Source organism: Typopeltis vanoorti, chromosome 15, assembly GCF_054136105.1.
Source record: "Typopeltis vanoorti isolate ZY-2024b chromosome 15, IOZ_Tvanoo_1.0, whole genome shotgun sequence".
In the NCBI taxonomy this organism is placed as follows: Eukaryota; Metazoa; Arthropoda; class Arachnida; order Uropygi; family Thelyphonidae; genus Typopeltis; species Typopeltis vanoorti.
This window is the reverse complement of record NC_143563.1, coordinates 83,955,064-83,974,313: the sequence shown is the minus strand read 5'-3', so window position 1 is coordinate 83,974,313 and position 19,250 is coordinate 83,955,064. Positions and strand designations below refer to the sequence as shown.

The window sequence follows — 19,250 nt, the reverse complement described above, 5'->3', positions numbered from 1 at the left end:
TAAAAGCCAACTATTCCAGGAGGGTGGAAAAGCTACAACGTACGAGTTGTAGTTTATAATACTGAGGCATTCCTAGTATATACTGCAAACAGTATATTCCTAGAATGCTAATCTAGATTTGCAAAAAAAATCATAAGATATCCAATTTTCCAAATCTCCTAAGATTTGGAAAACTTTCATATTGTAGTTTTGTTTTTCAACAACTGTTTTATTTCTAACATCTTTCACTTCCCTAAGTTAAAATTTGTTTGAACAATCTTGTACACTGCTAGTTTCATGTTTTGACAATTTTTTTTTTAATCCTATATAAATTTATTAGACTGGATTGACCACTATACCAGCTTTACTTATCCTGCTATATATTTTCATATTTAATTTGGGAGACTAACTATGGGACATAGATTGGAGACATGACAAGATGATAGTGGAATTTATACAGTTGATAAGGGATAATTAGATGAAACAACATTAGAGGGATCAAAGGGTCTGAGAGTGAGTGACAGATCTGATAATAGCATTAGAAGACATATCTGTGAACAAGGTAGACACAATCTGGATGTGTCTACCTTGGTCCTTGGGGAGAGTGACCACGCAGTGCAGTTTTGTTTTGGGAAGTTGTGACACGTGGAATTCTCTATCAAGAAAAGGTTTATGTTGAACTATAAAGCTGGTAATTATGAGAGACCTAGGAGTCATCTTGCAGCAGTGCCAAGGCATGAGAAGCTATAAAGAAAGAAAGAATGTCAGTACTGCACAAGAAGTGGTCAGATTGTTTGAGAGAAGCAGTATCAGACTGCATATCTAGGGTCAGGAGGATAAACCAAGTGAGAATTAAGTGGATGTGTAGGGATATAAAGCAAGAGCTGTAAAAAAAGAAAACACTGTGATGAACACTGTGATGAGAATACAAAGTGCAAGCAAGAAGAGTGACTAGTTTGGTAAGAAAGGCCAAATCAGATTATGAGAGAAAATTAGCAAAACAGGCCAAAGTAAACCCAAAAGGGTTTTTATTTATTTAATATAGCAAGTAAGAGGAAAAATTATTATGGTAGGATGACTTTAAACAATGCTCATAGTAAGAAGGTGACAGAGGCAAAAGAAGTAGTAGCCGAGTGATCAGTTTGCAAAGGTGTCTCATCCAGATGAAGATTTTGCAGTTGATATGACAGAGGTGTATATCAAAATTGAGGTAAATGAAGAGAAGGTGTTCAGCATTTAGAAAAATATGAATGTGCATACAGCAGTGGGACTGGATGGTATGTCAGTCCATGCACTGCCAATTCTCTTGCATGAATGTGCAAGAGAATTGGCATTGCCTCTGATGAAGTTGTTCAATCTAAGTCTCAGCATTGGCAGGGTTTCAGGGGAGTAGAAAGAGGGTAAGATTAGTTAGATTGATTAAAGGTTGCTCTGTTAAAGGCAAAGGTAAAAAACTGTAGACCAATTAATATATCAGGAGTGGTTTTTGAAGTATTGGAAAAGTTGGTTAACACGTTCGCTGCCACGCTTCTCAGGCATAGTTTGTTACCACACGCCAAGCACTTTCACTTCTACAAGGTCAGTGCGAGTTATCTCGTAGCTGGCTTATCAGACAGAATTTTGTTTCATACACCAACTATGTGTTGTAACTTGTGTAACTTGAGTTCAGCGTCAGTGACATTCAGCATTCAGTGCAGTAAGGTTTATTGCATCTAGTCTTACAATTATTTAAAATTATCTAAATAAAAACCTTCAATTACGTCATGGCCAGTAAAAGAAAGCTTACTGATGAAGAATTAGAAGCTTATGCTAATATGAGCAATGATGAATGGAATGAATTATTTGGTTCTGATTCCAAAGATGATTATAATCATACAGACGACTAGCGATGACTCAGATGATGATATATTGTATATAATATGTATATGTTGAAAAAGCTTTAAAAAATTGTTCTATTTGCATCAATAAATACAGTTTATGCAACAATACCTCTTATAATACTATACTTTTTCTGAAATTATTTTCCTTCTACCAAGCCCCCAGATGTGCTCTCCGCTTTGTTCACAAGCCAAGGGTCCAAATTAACGTGCTTATACTATGGTTAACTCGTGCTTGGCATAGGAGGTCAGTAATCAACATATGAGTATATTTGTAGTTGGCTTGTGAGGCTCATACACCAACTACAAGTGTACTCATAGTTGGCAGCGAACATGTTAAAGGTAAAATCCAACACTGGGTGGACAGGGATTTGACACTATTGGCTTTGTAAAGGGTAGGCCCTGTCTTAGTAATTTATTCACATTTTATAAAGAAGTGACAGAAGAAATGAATCAATTAAATGGCTGCACCATGACTGCTGGACTTTGCAAAGGCATTTGACAGAATACTACATGGAAAACTATTGCAAAAGTTGAAGCAAATGGGAATGGATATGAAGCTAGTAGCATGGATACAGGGGGTGGCTGACAGACAGACACAAGAAAATAGTATCTAGGAGAATGAGGATTACTAGCAGAGTACCTCAAGGTTCTGTACTAGGGCCACTACTTTTTAATTTGTATATCAATGATATAAGGAAAGATTTAAGAGGGTATATTCAGTTGTTTGCTGATGATGCAAAACTGGGGAGAGCAATAGTTGATAAAGCTCATATAGATATCGTACAGGATGATTTAAATAAATTGGCATTCTGGGCAAAGGATAATGATTGTCAATTTAATGTTGCAAAATGTAAGGTTTGGGTTTTTTGCAGGAAATCAATGAGGCTAGGGACTTGGGAAGAATGGTGGACAGAGAGTTGAAGTTCAGAGAGCATATTGCGAAAGTTTGGTAAAATGGCTCAAAGGAACTTGGATATTGAGAAACATACCAACAAGTAAAGATGAGAAAATTATTATCCCTCTTTATAAGGCTATGATTCAGCTGCATTTTGACTACTGTGCACAGATTTGGTCACCTGGGTTTCTTGGGGACCAGGAGATGGTAGACGAGATTCAGAGACAAATGACTAAGCTGGTGACAGGTCTGTGGAATGCTCCCTATGAAGACAACCTATGAAGTTGAAAGTTTGTGGGTTACAAAGTTTAGTTGATGGGTGGAAAAGAGGGGCATGATAGAAACCTTTAAGATATTAAAGGAATTTGTAAAATTGATGCAAAGGAAATTTTTCAATATATGACAAATAGTCAGATAACTAGGGCCATCCTTAGATGTTGCGTAAGAGTGTGGTTAGTGGGGTGCGGGAACCAGATTTTTTGCATGGAGGTTGGTGAATGGTGGAATTGATTGCCGAATTAATTGCGAGTTCCCTGACAGTGAATGAGTTTAAGGAGAGGTATGATAGGTCTTGTGTGTATAACAATTAGTTTGGGTCTTTCACAATGAGTCTCCAGACTCCATGGAGATACTGTATAATAATAATAATTTGCCAAATCTGCTAAAAATTGTGCCTAAATAGTTCTGTACGTTCTCCATTGAAAAGGAATTGACGGTTTCAACTTTCCTGCTTTTTGTAGTTTTCCTTATTATTGCTAATTTTAATATCAAATTTGTTATAGCAGTTGTTCTATTTAGTCAAAAAAAAAAAAAATTCTGGACAGTGGTGCTGGATCTCATTAGGAGAATAACATCTGAATAGAGAGCTAAGTTTTATATCTCTGATTTTGATATCAGGTTTAATGCTGCTTTCATAATGTGATCCATATAAATGATGAATAAGATTGTGTGCATGCACACCCTTGTTTTACACATGATATTACAACAATCTTCCTCTACTCCTTCACCTGCTGACTTACAAACTATGTATTAACTATGTACAGGCTATGTATTAATCAGCATAATTTTCCATTTACCTCACTAATTATAATAAGAGACTGAAAAAGGTTCAGACTTTTGCTATAGTCATGATTTCTTAACTATCATGAAGTGAAGATCTGATCCTGATATTCTCTATTTAGTCTGAAGCTAGCTTGTACTTCATGTTTTTGTTCCACTGGTTCCATATTATTTCTCATCAAATATTATTAAAAATTGATATCTCATCTTTCTATGGTTAAGTAAATATTCATTTGACTTTCAGTATAAAGATTACATGTTTATTATTAACAAGAATTTTACTTCATAGGTAAAGTAAAATTAGGAGGTTTCGGTGGATGCAACAACCTAGAAATCTTGTATGCTGGAATGGGGCACTTTAACATCAATGTAGTAATTACGAACACTACGGCAATCTTGTCATAACATTCTTGATATAGGGCAAGGTAACTGCATTTGTGAAATTTACCCATTTCCACATCTACCAATAAATTTTGCAGAACATAACTTCCTAATTACTAGTGGGGGTAGATAATAATGAAGTTCAGTTGTTAAACTTTCTGTACTATAAATGGGTTGATCATGACCAATTTCTGTAGTTAAATTTTTTATTTAACTAAGAGTACATCTGCATGAAGTAAAGAACCAAGATGAATACCTCCAATTCTGAAAGTATGGCACTTTCCTTTATAATGTGATCTACAGAGATTAATGATAATAGAGATAGTAGCATTCAATGTTTTATGTTGATTTTACATTAAACCATCTCCTTGTATAGCATCTTTACTCATACTGAGTGTTTCAATAGCTTTTATCTTGGCATCTTGTCATATACATTTTGGTTTCACTCAGGAAATTTTTTTGTCTTGCCTAATTTTGCTGTTTTGAAGTATCAAGTTTGAAACCAAACTTGAGATGATGAAACAGATTTTATTCTGATTCTAACTACTAAATTTAATTAAATTCCATTCAGTTAGAGTGGAATTTTATTATAATTTCAATTTGTTACATTTTGCAACTAAAAAGCTTCATTATAACCAAAATTAAGTTGAGTGGACACATTTTAGTATACATCCAAAATATCTGACAGAATTATTTCTTTGTATAATTTTGAAACAAAATATGAAATAGCATAACACATCTTATAAGGATTCCAAACACTAAATGGATAAAATCTGTGTAGTCAGAGCTGACAAATAACTTGAATATAAATGGATGGTAAAACAAATCTTATATGTATACTTCAAACTAAAAAACATAAGATACAGTTATTTGTTTAATAAGTAATATTGAAAGAAAAATGTTAACTATTTTAAGTAGCAAATATATTGAAATTACCTCTGCTGTGCTATCAGTAAGATCAGTATTAGCTACACTAAGAACTTCTAAATTAGTGTTCGTTTTTAATCCTTCAAACAATCTCTTAAATTTTTCTCTTGAGATTGTCTAAAAAATAAAACAAGTCTGAATATAAGTACACTGTAGAAGCTATAACCAATTAAAAATGCATAAATTTTATGATTTTGCAATATATTACGATCCCTTACAAATCATTCTACAATACAATCTTTCATATGATTCCATGCTGTAATGAAATTATTGGTATTATTTATTCATTTTTTGTATTTATTAAACTGATGAATTTTAGACAAATTTTTGTATAAGCTAATACTGAAAATTATGGAAAAGGAAGTTTCATAAAAATGAGAATACCACAAAAATATGAAGATGGAAATAGGTGATGCAAAAATGAAAACACACCACAAGTTGTGATTAAATGGTGATGGAGAGTTGGAAGTACAGAAGACTAACAGCAAAGGCTTATTTAGTGCAATTATTCAACTAAGACTTAAATTAAGCTCTGGAGAAATCCACAATAACTAGAATTAACAAATAATTTCCAGACATTAAAAAAAAAAGAAGATATTTTCAGAAATGTGCAAACTATAAATCAATAAATCCTATTAAGCTATATGTATTAATTATTTAATAATAATACAAAACAGAAGAGAAGAGAAAATGAAATTTAGGAGAAGGAGATCCACAAGAAGCTATACTATTATAATTATTAGAATGGATGGGTGAAAAAAAAAAAAGGAAATCTTGATTGCTTTTTTTTTATAGACTTTAAACACGTATTTTATTTCTACTGAAAGTAGAAATAAATTTATTAATGGAACACGTAAAAATACAGCAATAACTTTTAAATAATAAGGGTACAAATATTTCGTACTGAAGTGCATCACCACATGAAATTGTTGCTGCGTGCTGGAGAATAATTACTAAAAATTATTAAATAATCCTTTAAAGATAATTAATTTTTATTGCTGGTTACATAAAATAAGAGACTTCCAGATTTTTGAGAGAGAGAGAGAGAGAGTCATTTCTACTTAAATTCGGACAATGTAAAATAGCTTCACAACTTTCTTTAAAAAGGCGTTTATATTTGAACTTGCATCTATAGAGAAGAGCTTTATCCCACTGGATATTATAAGTAGTGTCAATGCTGTGTTGTGAAAGACCAGACTTATGAGGTTTCATGTATGCAATATAATATTGATGTTCCTTAATTCTTTTTTCCACAGAATGGCCTGTTTGTCCAAAATAAGATACACTGCATTCACATGGTATTTGGTAAATGCCAGCCAAGGATAGAGATGACAGTTTATCTTCTGTAGATGGCAATAAAGAAGATATTTTGTTGATAGGAATATACGTGGAAATCAGATGAAACTTCTTCAAAATTCTGCCTATTGGTTTTGAGATGCCTGGAATGTAAGGGATTGGAACTCTGCAGTCTGTTGAAGAAACCTGAGGTATTGGAACATAGGATTCAATTATCCTGGATTTGATTGGGGTAGTACCCATTTGATTCTATTAACTTTTTTATAGTGGAAAGTTCATGTTGTAAGATTACTGGAGCACACTTTATGTGCTCTATTAATTAAGGATTTGATAATGCCAACTTTTTGAGATGTGTGATGAGCAGCCTTTTGATGGATGTATCTGCCAGTAAATGTAGGTTTTCAATAAACACTTGTAGATAAAGTACCAGAAGATGTATGTGTAAAGAGGATGCCCAAGATGGTCAACTACCAGAATTTTATTTTTCCAAGGTGAATAGAATACGTGGGTGAAGGCTATTTATCTGTTGTAGAAATGTGGAAAGTTCTTCTTCAGAAATGTGGCCAAATAGCAAAAACATCATCGACATAACGAAACCAAAGAGAGGGTTGGGGATGAATGGATGAAAACATCGTATCTTCGAAATGTTTCAAAAAATAGTTTGCCAAAGATTGAGAAAGAGGGCTACCCATGGCGGTATCTTCAACTTGTATTTTTACTAAATAGCTTAAGGAAATTACAAAGTATACTAGGATATACATTAAAATAAATTTTAATACACTTCCAATATTTCGGCAACGTCACGTTGCCATTTTCACAGGAACTTAAAAACAAGACACGTGCATGCAAGCACAACAAACAGTAAATGAGGACGAAGCAGGAAGCTATTCTTTCTCCTAAAAGTCCTGATGGTGTCCCCTAGCAGGCAATGTTGGTATTCTTGGGCAATTGGGCTGAAGGTCTTCTGATTTCTGATGTAGGTTTCCCAAATTTTGGGGAGTCTCATACACCCAAATTTGTTGAGGTTTGGATTGTTTCTTAGGGCTGAGGCTGATTCCATGAAAAGCCTTTCGTATTTGAATTTACTATGGTGTATTATCGTGGCTTTCTTCCACCGTATTCTATGATGGGTATCCAGCGCATGGTCTGCAAGACCAGAGTGGCTGTATTGGTGAAACCGGATGTAGTCCTTGTGTTCTGAAATTTTGATATTAGCTGTCCTGTCTGTTTGGCCAAAGTAGGACAGCTTACAGCTGCAAGGGATCTCGTACACACCAGTTTGGTCTTGGGGGGGGGGTTCTTTAGTAGAGCGGATAAGGGATGCCAATTTTTTATGTGGCCTGTTGGCCTGTAACAAGAAGTTAAGGCGTGTTTTTTTTTAGGTTTTTGTAATTTTTTCCGAGGTACCTCAGATATAGGGTATGGTGATGGATTTAGACTTGTTGTGAGGGGGGGTGATTTATTGGTTTCAATATTTCTTGGATTTTTTTTGGGGGGGGGGGATAGCCATTGGCTGAGAAAGTGTTGAGAATGTGGTGTAGATCTGTGGTTAGGGCATTGTCATTTGAACAGATAAGTTTAGCCCTGTTGTGTAATGTCTTAATGACTCCATATTGTTGAGGGGGGGGGGGGAATTGTTGGTGAATGTATCTGCCTGTATGGATGGGTTTTCTATAGACTGAGAAAACCAAGGTTCCATCAGGCTGACAGGTGACTAGTGTGTCTAAGAAAGGAAGACAGTTTTTTTTTTTCTTCCAGAGTGAATTTGATTCTGGGGTGTTGGTTGTTTAAGTGTGTTAAGAAGGAGAGGAGTGCATCGGATAATATTAAAATTTATTTTAATGTATATCCTAGTATACGTTGTAATTTCCTTAAGCTATTTAGTAAAAATGCATAACCAACATCTAAGCCTTTCCACGAGAACAACTTGTTTGTAGATCTTGTTTTTCCAACTGAAATAGCCTGAGTGGATAACGAATTCAAAAATCTTTGCAATATCTGGAGGGTAATCCTCATATAGTAATTCAGCTAGTGGGATGTTGGTAAAAAGAGAAACAATATCAGAACTGACTAATAACTCAGACTCTTTGATTTGAATATCCTGGATTTTCTCAAGAAAATCTGTTGAATTTTTTATGTATGATCTGGAGTGTCCAGTAAGAGCAGTTAAGGAACGCGATAAGACTTTTGCAATTCGATACATAAGAGAATCAATACAATTCACGATAGGTCTTACTGGATAGCCTTCTTTGTGTGTTTTTGGGAGGCCATATAAGCGAGGAGTTCTTCCAAAATAAGTACGTAGTTTATCCACGTAATTAGGATCCCAACTGATAACTTCATCAAGTAACTTATTTAATTGTTTAATTTGTGAATTTGCAGGATTATGACTGATTTCTTGGTAAGTGGAGGTATCTCCTAAAAGGCTGGATACTTTTCTCTCATAGTCAGGCTTATCCATGATCACAACAACAGCCTTTCCCTTTTTGGCTTTTGAAATAGGTAAATCTTTATTTTTTCTTAAAGAAGTTAGCCCATCGATTTCAGCATTAGATAGGTTACAGGAGGTAATTTGCTTTTAAAAGAGAAGTCACAACTTCAAATCGTAGTTTGTTAGCATCTTCGCTAGAAAGTCCCGACAGATTACGTTCTATATTATGTAAAAAAAATCAAGATACGGAATGCGTTTAGGTATAACTGCAAAATCAAGGTTATTCGTAGAAGTGTTGTCAGAGGTAAAGTTTTTCTTTTGCTTGTGATATAAAGAATTATATTTCATCCTCAACCCTCTCTTTGGTTTCGTTATGTCGATGATGTTTTGGCTATTTGGCCACATTCTGAAGAAGAAGAACTTTCCATGTTTCTACAACAGATAAATAGCCTTCACCCACATATTCAATTCACCTTGGAAAAAGAAAATTCTGGCAGTTTACCATTCTTGAACATCCTCCTTACACGCACATCTTCTGGTACTTTATCTACAAGTGTTTATCAAAAATTTACATTTACTGGCAGATACATCCATCAACGTCTGCTCATCGCACATCTCAAAAAGTTGGCATTATCAAATCCTTAATTAATAGAGCACATAAAGTGTGCTCCTCTCCAGTAATCTTACATGAACTTTCCACTATAAACAAGTTAATAGAATCAAATGGTTACTATTCCAATCAAATCCAGCAGATAATTGAATCCTATGTTCCAATACCTCAGGTTTCTTCAACGGACTGCAGAGTTCCAATCCCTTACATTCCAGGCATCTCAGAACCGATAGGCAGAATATTGAACAAAAGATAAACTGTCATCTCTATCCTTGGCGGGAGTTTACTAAATACCATATGAATGCAATGTATCTTATTTTGGACAAACAGGTCATTCTGTGGAGAAAAGAATTAAGGAACATCAATATTATATTGCATACATGAAACCTCAGAAGTCTGGTCTTTCACAACACAGCATTGACACTACTTATATCCAGTGGGATAAAGCTCTTCTCCTCCATAGATGCAGGTTCAAATATGAATGCCTTTTTAAAGAAAGTTGTGAAGCTATTTTACATTGGCTGAATTTAAATCGAAATGACTGTCTCTCTCTCTCTCTCTCAAAAATCTGGGAGACTTTTATTTTATGTAACCAGCAATAAAAATTAATTATCTTTAAAGGATTATTTAATAATTTTAGTTATTATTCTCCTAGCACGCAGCAACAATTTCATGTGATCCACCGACTGTTCTGTATTTTGTATTTCATTCCTTTAACTGTTTGTAAGATGTACTGTAAATTTCAGTACGAAATATTTCTACCTTTATTAATTAAAAGTTACTACTGTGGTCTTTACATAAATTTGAAATATTAAAACAAAAATAAGTAAAAAAATACTCATTGTACTCTCTTGTACTATAAAAACATCACTGCAAAAATAAACATCTGGAGTAAATGAAATGTAAACACCAGATGTGGAGTCATCTGGTGTTTACATTTCACCTTTAGCACTTTCATCTATGCTTAGGAGTAAATATTAGGAGTAATCTATGCTTAAGAACAGGAACAGAATCCATTCCAGAAAAAGGCTGAATATCTGTAAATCGATAATAACTGCATGATAAAAGATGCAACTGATATTGTATTATTTATAAACAATAAAGAAAACTTATTGTATATAACATAAAAACTGCAAGCACTATATAATGTGTAATGCCAATAAATTTTAGTGAAACTAAAACAGTCACAACAAAGTAAGGTAGAAAGAGTTGAATCTGGAAGGAAATATTTTTCAACTGGTTAAAAAAATTCAATTAGTTAGGGTTCTTAATCAGACAAATTATGATGAAGCTATTAAATACAGATGAGTCTTTGGACTCCCTGGAGGTGTCAAATAATAATAATAATAATAATAATAATAATAATAATAATAATAATAATAATAATAATATACAGATATATTATATACTACTTTGGTAGTCTATTATGACCAAACATACAAATCTTCAGAAAATCGTCAGGAGTCGTTGTCAAAGACTGGAGAAGTTGGTCAAGTACAGGAATGGAAAGATGGAAATTGGGTACTGTACGGGGGTGGGGCAGCACGGTTTTGTGAAAGGTAGGTCATGCTTCAGTAGCTTACATTTTATAATACGACAACTGAGCTGGATAAAGGAAATGGGTTTACAGTGATACTGCTGGATTTTGGGAAAGTCTTTGACAGGATAACACATGGAATTCTAATCAGTAAATTGCAGCACATGGGCATGGATCTATATCCATGCCCATGTGCTGCAAATATATCGTTAATGAACAAATTAAATGGTATTGGTCCAAGAACAGAACCCTGCAGCACGTCACAGGACTTCTTTTGGTGAGATGGATAGGAGGTGGTTGATGGAGAGATAGAGTAGTTTATTCAGGAGTAGAGTCCAAAAGAAGTCCTGTGACTAGTGGCGTGCTGCAGGGTTCTATTCTTGGACCAATACCGTTTAATTTGTTCATTAACGATATAGGACATGATCTGAGGGGAACTGTTCAGTTGTTTGCTGATGATGCAAAGTTAGGTAGAGCAATAGTTAATACAGATGATGTCAAAATTTTGCAGGATGATTTGGATAGATTGGCAGACTGGGCAAAGGAGAATGGATGTCAGTTTAATGTGAAAAGATTATCAGCTGTATATCACATTGGTGGAACTGTACTCCAGGAAACTGATGAAGCCAGAGACTTGGGAATGTTAGTGGATAGAGAGTTTGGGGGGGGGGAACACATAGCAAAAGTGCCATCAAATCACTTGGTTACTTTGAAGAGTAAAAACAAGCAGGTTATTTGTTCCCCCTAATCAAGCCTTGATAAGACTCCATCTTGACTACTTTATGCAGATCTGGGCAGCAGGGTTTCTTTGTGATGAGGAGGTGGAGAGAATACAGAGGAAAGCAACCAGGATGGTAGCAGGTCTATGGAATGAACCTTACAAGAACAGGTTGAAGATTTGTGGGTTACAGAAACTGGTTGATAGGCAGAAAAGGGATGATATGAAAGTGCATGTGCCAGATTTAAGGTGATCAGTGGTGTGATCCACAAGGGTGGTGCAAAGACTGATGTAGCAAACTATCAACCTATCAGTATTTGAAGTCCTTGGACCATTATTGTTTTATCTATATATTAATGATACTGAAAATAGGTTGACAGGCGATCTTCAGTTGCTTGCTGATGATGCAAAAATAGGCAGAGCAATCAAGAGATGCTACTTATATAGCATTTACAGGGCAATTTGAATAGGATGAAATTGTGGGCAAATGATAATAGCTATCATTTCAATGTTAGTATGTATAAAGTTATGCACTTTGGCATGATGTGATATCCAGCAGCATATTATATTGGTGGGATTATACTTGGAGTAACCAAGAAGGTTAGAGATGCTGGAGTTATGGTTTGTAGAAATTTTAAGTTAGAAGGTCATTACAAAAATTGCAAATAGAATGCAGAGGATAATTGTGATGTTGACATTAACATTGATATGAAAGGAAATAGTCATTTTGCCTCTTTACAAAGCCTTGATACAACTGCACTTCTGTGCACAGATTCGGTGTCCTGGGTTCCGGGAAATAAAGAAGCTGCAGAAAGACTGCCAAGAAGAGTTACAAATATGATATCAGGATTATAGAATGTATATTATGAGGATATATTCAGAGTATGTGGACTGCAGACACTGGCAGACAAAAGAAAGAGGGGAGCTATCATAGAGATTTATAAACTTTTGAGATGTTATAGGATATCAGTGGAAATTAAGTTTGTGCACAGTTAAAGAGGTAAGAACTGGGAAGGGTCACTACCCAATCCAGAAAATACTCTGGATTAGAGATAGTTGTTGGAAGTTTTTCTCCTTGGTTATACTATAAATTAAAGACCAAGAAATTATATACTTGGTTTATAGACTTGGATAAAGGATTAAACCAAGTATATAATTTCTTGGTATCTTTAATTTACCGTATAACCAAGTGGAAAAACTTCCAACAACTATCTCTAATCCAGAGTATTTTAATAATAAGTTATGACACCTTTTGGCAACTCGTATATGAAAATATGACTTCTACATTACTTGAACCTTAGTATCACTTCTGGGTCTGGCTTCCACTGAAGAGGCCTCAGATCTTGGCTTTCAACAAAAGATAAGTATTGTGGCTTTTTTAGTTCGTTTTTCACTTTGATTTTATTTTACTGGTTCTAGTGGTGGTTTCATCACTAGCAATGGTCGTCATTAAAATAAATACTAAAATTGCTGGTAGTGCAGTTAATATCTGCATTACGGGATTACTTTTAGCAGTATCATGGCTGCAATTTTATAGTAGCTCAAATGAAGCATTTGTTGGTGGTCTAGAATTATTTCTGTATCACAGAATTATTTTATTCTCAGTCTTACAACTGAAAGGTTTTTTTTTTTCCCTTATAATTAAATGCAGAGATTAGTCTTTTTACCACTTGAGATAATGGTACCAATTCCTCTGAGGGTTCAAACTCTAGGAATTGAAATTCCCGGATGTGAAGGAGCGAGACGGGTAACTAAGGTTTTAAAAGAGATAGTTGCTGCAAACAAGATTTATTCTTTTACCACTTAACGGCAGAGGGAAATATTTAATTGTAGTTAAAGATGTGGAAACAAGGGACAAACTATTACAGGATTTCACTTTCGAAGGCAGCACAGTTATTCCTGAAAGATTTCATGGAATATATAGAGAACAGTAATGAAATTTTTATACAGACATTTTTGAAACGGGGCGAGATTAGTAATATACAAAAGGATTTATCCAAATCGAAATCGGTTTTCTGGTGATGTTACCTTCAAAATGGATATGAAGATGCCTGTACCAAATTGGGTCAACATCGGTACAACCTGAGTTATGGTAAAGTATCCTGCAGTACAAAGGCAATGTCTACATTGTGGGTCATACAATCACTTGGGTGGTAACTGCCCCAAATCTAAATGTTTCAACTGCATGGAGATCAGACATATCACTAATCAGTCCCTCAAACCTTGGCAGAAATGTGAAAGTTCTGAACACCACGTTAACACCTGTCCTTTTAGAACTTTAGTGGAAACAGTGGGAGCACCGGTAGAGCCATTTAGAACACCATATATATCAGAGAGCTATAATGAAAAGTTGCTGGATCTTCAGTCTAGTAAAGACGGCACTTTTAAACAAACTACGCTTTGCAAAATCACAAAAAGTGCACGACCAAATGAGCTAGAAATTAGCCCCAAAATTCCAGATCTGCGGGAGCAACTTTCCCAGTCAAATACTGACGGGTCATGAGTTGAAATTATGAATAATGAACCTAATATAACAACTGAACAGGTACAAAATGAAATGCAAAAACATGCAACTGTTCTATAAGGAGAAATGAAAAGGCAGTAAGACAACTGAAAGAACTTAATATGCAGACTGAAAAAAGATCATCAAAAAAGGAAAGATGAATTAATAAAAAAAATTGAAAATAAACAAAAAAAAAATTAAAAAGGAACCACATCTAAAAGAAAAAGAAATAAAAAATGTAAAGATGGAGAAAGCTGTGGTTCATCAAATGAAAACTCTTCAGGCTCAGAATAGTTTATGAATTATGAAGAACCAACTCGTGCTAATAAAGAGAAAACAAGAGATTAAAGAAAATATAATAAAGCTTACTGATTCAAAGTTTTCTCAGTACAGTTATTACCTACATGAAAAGAAAATAACCAGCTTTCAAATCAAGAACAATAGGCATGAAATTGAAATAATGGAAAGCAACTATAAAAAACTGGAAAACAGTTTACAAGAAGCAGGTGACACAATTGCTCCTTCACAGATTGAAGACCCCATCAGGTTCATCCAAAATTTAGAAGTTAAAGACAGTTCAATAATCATAGCATCTCCTTTCTGCATTGCCTCATTAAATGTATGAGGATTCCACAGACAAATTAAACAAGAAACTATATGGAACTTATGCCATGACATAATATCAGGTTTCTGTTTCTCCAAGAAACATACTTTTGCAGATATAAAAAGTTTAACAGATAGATATCCACGTCTTTCTTGGAAGATTTAACAGGGCCAGAGTAGGAATTCTTATTCTTGCCCCCCCCCCCCCCCTCCTTGGGTCATTCTGTAATATCCGAAGGCACGTAGAAGGGAGAATCTTGACAATAGATTGGAAATACTGTGGATGTGTAATAAGGTTAATAAATGTTTATGCTCCATCCAATGGAACAGTTAGACGAAAATTCTTCCAGGAATTGGAGCCACATTCATATGGTACCCACTAGATCATAGCAGCTGGAAACTGGAAATGTATTGAAAACCCCACATTAGACAAAACAGGAGGACACCCCAGGAGTGGAAAAGTGGGATATGCACAGTTAAAAACATGTCTCGACAATGCTCAGCTAGTAGATATGAAGATTTCGTAATCCTAATCTCCAGGCATACACGTACATGAAAAAAGGTATTGGTACTAGTATTGATCGAATTTATATCTCTTCTTCCCTTATAAATAAGACAATTCGGATAAAGCATTTTGACATCAACATGTCATATCATAATCCAGTTCTACTTAAGTTGAACTGCATGGAAAAAGTAGTGATCTCTTCTGGACCATTGAGACTTCCACCAAATTTTCCATTATCTTTACAACTAAAATTCCAGACCCTCTGTTCAAATTGGAATAACGTTATCTGGAATTGGGATATGTGGTTAAAATTCAAAGAAGCAGTAAAGCAGAATATGATGGAATAGGGAAAGAAACTTTTTCCTCAAAAGGAAAAAGTTAAAAGACGTGTATAAAGAGAGACGGTGGTTATTAACAAACCAATGCAATGGTATAGAATGTAGCAACATCATTAGAAACATTAACATAGAGATAGAACTGGAAAGGCAGAAACAAGTAAAAGAAAGAAATTTTAAGATAAGAATACAGTAGCACTTAGCCCTTCAACTGCATTCTTCAATAGACAATTCACAAAATTTCGCAAAGAAAGGACTATCACTCAAATCTGCGTTGATGGAGAAGACATATCCACCACTCAAGACATCCTTGACTCCTTTCAAAAATACTACAAAAATCTGTTTGAAGACAATAGTACTACTGTTCGAAATTATAACTCTTGGAACATCAATGGCTTTCCTGTTCATATCAAAGATGGGTTTGACAGACCCATTACATCTGAAGTTACCACAGCCTATAAAGAATACCAAACAAGAAAATCACCAGGACCTTATGGTCTAGGGATAGAACTTCATCGTGAAGCCAGGGATTTTATTCTTCCTATTCTAGTTGACAAAGTTAAAAGAAACATATTATTTAACATATTAAAAGAAAGACAAATACCAAATAATATCCTAAAAGCTGTCACAAGTATATATGAAAATAATCAAATACAAATAAGATTAAATCATGAGCTATCATATACAAGAGAGTTAAACCAAGGGGTCCGACAGGGATGTCCCCTCTCAGCAACTCTTTTTAATATCTACTTAAATGAAATAATAATAAAATGGAGTAAAAATTTACATCAAGGAATTAAACTTTCACCTACAGTTAACTTAAACACTCTCCTCTTTGCAGACGACCAAATAATAATTACAAATTCTGAAGATAACTTACAGAAAGCTATTTTAAATCTAAATGAGATATCCAAAGATTATGGTATGATAATATCAACGGAAAAATCAAAAACTATGGCCTTTAAAGGACAAGATCCAGCAAGAACTAAAATAGTATTAGATAACAAGATCTTAGAACAGGTGAATTCATTTAACTACCTAAGATGTATGATCACTTATGAAAATGAAAAAGATATAAACCTAAAAATTGCAAAATATTTAAAAATAACAGGAGTAATTAACTCTATATTTAAACCAAACCTAGTTCAAAAACAAACCAGGCTAAAAGTATACAATACGTTAGCCCTACTGGTCTTAATGTATGGAAGCGAAATCTGGACAATAAAACAAAAAGACAAACAAAGATTAACAACAGCAGAAATGAAGTTTATGAGAAAAACTGCAAAGTATTCCTATTTGATCACAAAAGAAACGAAGATATTATGAAAGAATTAAACCAAGAACCAGTAATTGAAAAAATTAAAAAATATAAACATAGATGGATGGAACACGTTCAAAGAATGAAAACAGAAAGATTACCAAAACAAGCCTTAAAGTACAAGCCATTAGGAAAAAGAAAACCAGGACGTCCTCTTAAACGATTCAACGATGACTTCTAAGGCCGGAACAGGCCATACTAGGCCTAAATCTTTGATACGTATGATGATGATGATGATTCTAGTTACACAATTTAATGCCTTTCTCTCATCAGGACACATACCAAGTGAATCTGTAGCAAGCCCTACTGTCCTCATTCCTAAACCTAACAGAACCTTAATCAGCAGCTGGAGGCCTATTTCTTTATCTAATCAGACTACAAGATATTTTTCTGCATTATCAATAACAGGCTTAAAGTGGGAATGAGATACATAATTAAAAGCACACAGGTGTATGGAGTACCAGGTTGAGCAGTAGAATTTAATCTATTTCTGCTATGTGATCTAATCCGCTTAGTTAACACGATAAAGCAGTCAATGGCAGTGCTATCAGTAGACCTTACTCAAGCATTTGATAATGTCCAGCATCCCTTTCTATTCCACACCCTCCAGCAAATTAGTGTAGGTAAAAATTTGCTATCTGTTATCAAAGAGGCCTATGCCAATTCAACCACCCACCTCCTAGTTATGGGTTCCTGTCAGACCCAGTAAAAATTTGAAAAGGAGTCGAGCAAGGTTGTCCTCTCAGTCCACTGCTCTTTGCATTGGTTCTTGAACCTTTCTTGCAGGAAGTCAACAATACACATGTTGTGCGAGGAATAACAGTTCCTTTAACTTTTAAGGAAAATAAGGTATTAGCATATGCCTTGATGTAGTGGGAACTTTGAAGGATAATGATTCCATATATATATTTTTGGTATTTTGAAAAAATTCAGCAAAGCAGTGGATTAATTATTAATGCAGACAAGTCAAAATTAAAAGTTTATGGAAAGTGGGATTTGAAGGCATTCTTTTTTGGACTAATCCATAAGAAAGAGAATCCCTGATTATACTTGGAATTTCCTTCTCCACTCACCCAATATTATCAGTCCAAGAACTTATATACAAAAACTAGAAAATAGTGCCACTCTCCTTTTCTTCTCAAGTCATAGTACTCAAAACCATAATCTTTCCTGCTCGGTTGTACATAATAAATATTACAGACATCACAGAAGCTGAAAAAAAGCAATTATATAGTAAGCTTCTGCAATTTTTTTGGTCCAGCCGATACCAAAAAGTTAAAAAGGAATTTCTTCAACTATCAAAGAAGCATGGAGGATTTGGACTTCCAGTCTTAAAATTCTGTTATCTAAGCAATACAGCTTCTAAAATCCATAAAATATTGCAGACTGATCACACATGTGCAGACCTTCTCCATTACTACTTGGGTTTTCATCATCCCCTGTTTGGAGTCAATGATTATACAGGTCCTAAAGCTGAGATTGTTCCTGAATATTACAACACTCTGTGCTTAGCTCTAAGACTGCTAAAAACACTTTGGAATCGACATTCTTTCCATTAAGAAAAGTAAAATTTGGCATAAAGAAATCTTTAATCTCTTTCGGTGTGAAGTTCCACAGTTGGGTATGGACAACAATATTTTGTTTCATAACTTGATTACGTTCCAAGGGTACCCTAAATGGAGAGATCTTGCTTGGAGAATTGCATAATGTAAATGCCTAATCGTGTTACAACTGCATGGTTTGAATTTTTTTGCATTAAAAGTTTAAATTCAAGTAGTTCAAACTACACAGTCGAAATCATCTGCTAAATTTCTTTTCTTAAATCTCTCTACTAAATTTAATGTATGTACATTGGCGATTCATATAACTAAAAATGTATTCAATAATTAAAAATGCTTCTCGTGCTTGTGATTTATTACAGTGCAAATGTTAAAAAATAAATACTTTTATATAATTATTCTTGTTTTAATGAAATATAACTTCTGCCAAAAAGTACTTGCCTGAACACAGGTAGTAAAAGTTAGGGAAATACCACCCTAAGCAATCAGATAATTGAGAGGTCACTATACATAAGAATGATTTTTTTGTTAGACTTTGGTATGCTGATTGGCAGAAATAAAGTGCCATCATGTGGCACAAGTTGAGGTTTACTTCTACAAAATTTAAATTTTTGGTAGAAATATGCCTCAACTTGTAACAAACATCAGCTTAGCTGTAATTTAAGGAATATAAAAAAAATCAACGTTTAAAGCAGAAGGAAACTATACTGATCA

At 34.4% G+C, this 19,250-nt stretch overlaps 1 protein-coding gene across 3 annotated transcripts in view; it reads right to left on the bottom strand.

The window, feature by feature from the left end:
* Positions 1 to 19,250, bottom strand: part of tmod (tropomodulin) — a 240,965-nt gene that overhangs the window by 60,280 nt on the left and 161,435 nt on the right. For all 3 annotated transcript variants that reach the window (XM_090405530.1, XM_090405529.1, XM_090405528.1), the window contains one exon: positions 5,131 to 5,238. In XM_090405530.1, the coding sequence (XP_090261656.1) occupies positions 5,131 to 5,238 (108 nt within the window). The remainder of the gene's footprint in view (positions 1 to 5,130; positions 5,239 to 19,250) is intronic.